Raw genomic sequence first — 4463 nt, forward strand, 5'->3', positions numbered from 1 at the left:
AAATAGTGGGAAATGAAATAGTTTTATATTTCTTTACTAAAAGGTAGGACTATTAAAATGGGCTAAATTCATCGAACCAGCCCGTTTACCCATTTAAATTGGTGGATTTTGCCTTTAAAATTAAGTTTGTTTAAATTTCGGGCTAAACGAGCTGAGTCCGATTAACCCGGAAAAAAATGACGGGTTAAACGAGCTAGTCCGTGGGCTAAACAGGTGGCCTGTTTAATTTTTTTTACATTTTTTTCAGAAAAAGTAGTACTTTTAGTCGATATTTCTCCCAATTCTACTCGAAAAGCCGACCCATCAACTAAAAAATATTTTAGGTTTTTTACTAAAAAGTGATTTTTTTTTCAAAATATTTTTTAAAAAATAAAATAAAAAGATAAACGGACTGGCCTGTTTAACGTATCGGGCTAACCATAAACAGTCTAGACTAAAAAATTATTGCCCATGAATAAAACAGGTTTACAGTCTAGCCTATTTAATCCACGAATTTAATGGGCTAGACCTAAATAGGTTGGATTAACCCGTTTGACAGCCCTGCTAAAAAGCAGGAAACAAAAAGGTTTCCAACGATTTATTTTTGTTGCTTTCTCGTAAATCGTAGTACTAGCATAGGTTTTATTATTTTTTCTAAAACTTATGTATAGGCCACGATTTATATTTAAATATAGAGAGGACAAAAATGTAGCCGTTACAGATTTAGGACAATCTAGTAGTATAATAGTTCAACTGGTTTAAATAGATAAATTATTCTCATTTTTATGTAACTATAATTCTATAAACACTTAATGCTTCTTTCTTATTCTGGAACCCTAAATATATTTTTTTTTTCGGCCATGATTTGCCCTCTAATAAAAGGTTGGCACCCAAACATAGCCTACAAACACAAAAAAAAAAAAAAAACCAAAATTCCTTCCGTAGTCAATAATACCGAAAGAAAAAATCAGCCTAACCAAAAACTACATCCTGAATATGCCAAAAAATCCTAAAACTTACTCACCTTCATTGAAACATACTTCGTTAAAACATATTCAAACTCCCCTAATTAACCCACCACTAACAAGCTCACTGCATTCTCAGTCAGGGGTCGTAGTCTCGTAGACAATATCTGCGCGTGAAGCTACGCCATACCACGCATTGCGCAATGCGATACTCCCCAACATTGGTACTATGCTAACTGATATAGCAACACACAAATCTGAAAACAAACAACAAATATTACAACAGATCTTAGCCGAAAGGCCAAGATACCCTTAAACTATTTAAGAATGGCTTCAACCGAGTATTGAATCTGTCGCTTTCTCTTCAAATAGTTTCTTTGCAGCTCTAGTGAACAAGTTATGGGCCTGCAAAAAGTTGGTAAAAGTTCAAATTTTGTTCAAATTATGAGACGAAATCTTTCAGCTAATACAGCACATGCTCATGGTTTATATGATATACCTGCTTCGAAGAGAGGCCAATCTTCTCTAAGTCACTTAGCTGCAAAATGTCAAAACCAAACAGGATCACTAACAGTATCAGATAATTCAATTTGACTTTCTTCCCTAAGGTCTATTATATATTCTGCCATCTTCTCTCCTATGCCCTGAATGAATTGAAAAATAAAGAACAATCATGAATACAAATGAAAAAGGGAAAATTTTCAAATTTGGAAACAGCTATTCATGTTTTGCATCGCAGTGACATCCTGCATGTACCTTTAACTTTAGTAGTTCCTCTCTGCATTTAAGAATTAAACACAATGTTTACATTCAAAGAAGGATGACTAAGTATGCTTCAAAGGGTCAGAAAATTACAAAGGAGAAGCATTTGCCTTACCTGCTTGCATTGTTTAAGAAATCAATGTATTCTTGAACTAGAGTATTCTGTGTTGAAAATTGGTGATGTGAGGATGGCAGTTCATGAAATCCTTTGTTACTAGAGTGAAAGAATAGTTTGTACCTTCAACGCAGAACTTCGTGTACTGAATTTGTCAAGCGGAGTGTCATTCTTTTGTATTTTCCCTTTGTTAGTGGAGCAGGTTTCTGTAAAAGGTGTTTGCGAGAAAGGGAATGCTTCAAGGGGCTTTTGATTAACACTGATGTTGGGAGGGGAGAGGGGTTTTCTTAAAGGACTTTGGGCTGCATTTTTGCTCTCATTTGTAATTGGCGAGTTCATCACCTTGGCCAATGGCTCAGCTGAATATAAGAACAAATTCAAAGCCTTGGTAAGCACATTTACACAAGATTAAACCAAGCATCCAATAACTATTCACTGTTATGTCGGCAAATAATAAGATCAAGTGAAGGAATCTCAGAGCAATGACATACCAGGGAGATTTTTACATGGCTCCCATGAAGACTTATTGGTATAATGCTCAGATTCTTGCTTATCGTTGCTTTTAACACCACAATTTTCATTCTGTAGAACATTAAGTAAATAGTATATTCGAGAAAAATGAAGATATTTCTCCAGTATGCATGAAAATATATGTTTTACCTCCTCCAAGCAAGTATTGAACGGATCTGGACTATCCAGTAGATTTCCAAACGACACAGCAAAGGCACTGCTTACAAAATATGAAAATTCTCAATAGGTAAAGAAAAAATCAGTTTCCATGATTATATCAGCAAAAGAACCAATGGTCACCTTTCTTTTGTATGTTGTGCGGATTCATTAATTCCAGTTCTTCCTCCCTTCACTGAACTATCGAAAGTAACACATCTCTTTGCAGAGATTTTGACCGAACTTGGAGTTTTTCTTGGAAACAGAGAGATAGATGCAGCAAATCTTTGTGAACTCTTCGTTTTGCCTTTTGATTCTAGCCAAGCTTTCAGTTTGGCTTCCATGTCCACTTTAACTTTTGGAGTCTCTTGTTTTTGAGCTGAAGGCACAAAATTAGACACATGCCTTGATCTAGCAGCCAAACTAACAGTATGAACAGATTCCTGGTATTCTCCTGGATTCTGGAATCAAAACAAAAGAGAGATGCAATAATCTTTTGAAACAATTCTGTGGATCATAGTCTTGGTCACTGATATAGTTGAACAAGGAGCTAGAAAATATCTGGCCTTACCAGGCAAGCGACCATCAATGCACGACTAGTTCCCCCTAAAGAGTCTTGCAATATGCGGGTCAATTTGCTTTCGCGGTAGGGAACTCGTGGTTTGTTGTTGTTTAATGCATAGATCACATTTGACAGTGCAAACAAGGATTGGTTTATCTTACCACTCTCTTGGAGACGAATCCCTTCATTGCAGGTCCTTCTGTTGTCTTCGTTACCTGGTTCAGTCTTACACACATAAGCATAATCAGAACCTTTTGAATACAACATAATATCCTATTTACACTAATCAAGATACCAACATTGAATACGATATGTAAATATGGTAATTCTTTAAAAATATAAAACATGAATACATAACCTTAATCAAATATTCAGAATAATTCGCCATTTCGCCTAATAATGATCTTATATATGACAAATCATCTACATGATAATAATATAGAGAATGAACAATACCTTCCTTCAGTTCAAAAAATTGGTCATATCCATATGAAGTCAAAGCTAACAGTAAGGTATACACACATAATATATATAATATGCAAGAAAAATTAAATTATTTGTGCAACATAGATCATATCATTGAGACGAGAAAACTTGAAAATTTAAATAACCTGCCAAGTCAATGAGATTCAACTTTCCGAATACAGCTGCTTCAGTGCCATCAGCAGAAGGAGTGGAGACAGAGATCATAAGGACTGCATGGCTCCTACTAGAGACATCATTGAGGCCAGTGTGAGCAACTTTACGCCGCTGAACTCCGCTCGAGAAAACATCATGAAACTCAGACATTGTGTTTATGGGAATCTGAGAGAGTCCACGGAGGTGGATTTCGCCATCTTTGTCATCCCAAACTGAAATCTCTTTTGCTTTGACCTCCAAGAGGTCATAGCATCTGTCCATGTAGACCTCATAGTATGAAATATTTGCAGTCCTGCCACTGTTTCGGCAAATGGACAGTATCATAGACATAGCCAGTGTCATCAAGCCAGGTTGGTCCTTAGTCCCCTGCAACACCAAAGATGGGATAACTTCAGAAACATAACAAAGGATTCTGCTACAGCTAGTTGGTTATCCAAGGCAATGTGTAGCTTATAACTTTTCTAAGTTTGTACTTGTGCTATGCCTGTATAGAACCAACCACAAAGCATGGCATGTTCGCTGAAACATTTTTTTGTTTTTCATAATGCTATCCAAAATCCAATATTTCCCAGTAATTTATACATTCAAAAACCCATATTGGAAAAAAAAAAGAAAAATAAATTGAGTTCCCGAGCCTAGAGAGTGGATCACACTTCACCAAACAATTGAGGGAAAAAATTGAGAGGATTCACTCCCTTAATTGCCATCCTCTTAACTCAAAATTCACATTTTGCTTAAAATTCGAACTAAAAAATCAACAGAAAATTTCAATAAC

At 35.8% G+C, this 4463-nt stretch overlaps 1 protein-coding gene across 1 annotated transcript in view; it reads right to left on the minus strand.

Annotated features, from left to right (window-relative positions):
* The window catches only part of LOC107639468 (kinesin-like protein KIN-10B), a 5972-nt gene continuing 2343 nt past the window's right edge, over positions 835-4463 (minus strand). Inside the window, exons 4-14 of the mRNA XM_016342975.2 lie at positions 3661-4054; positions 3059-3264; positions 2632-2948; positions 2482-2548; positions 2313-2403; positions 1945-2180; positions 1822-1868; positions 1701-1722; positions 1527-1588; positions 1444-1483; positions 835-1349 (exon numbers count right to left, since the gene is read on the minus strand). Coding sequence (XP_016198461.1) covers positions 1278-1349; positions 1444-1483; positions 1527-1588; positions 1701-1722; positions 1822-1868; positions 1945-2180; positions 2313-2403; positions 2482-2548; positions 2632-2948; positions 3059-3264; positions 3661-4054 — 1554 coding nt within the window. The 3' untranslated portion in view covers positions 835-1277. The remainder of the gene's footprint in view (positions 1350-1443; positions 1484-1526; positions 1589-1700; positions 1723-1821; positions 1869-1944; positions 2181-2312; positions 2404-2481; positions 2549-2631; positions 2949-3058; positions 3265-3660; positions 4055-4463) is intronic.

The sequence above is a fragment of the Arachis ipaensis genome, chromosome B04 (genome assembly GCF_000816755.2).
Source record: "Arachis ipaensis cultivar K30076 chromosome B04, Araip1.1, whole genome shotgun sequence".
Classification (NCBI taxonomy): Eukaryota; Viridiplantae; Streptophyta; class Magnoliopsida; order Fabales; family Fabaceae; genus Arachis; species Arachis ipaensis.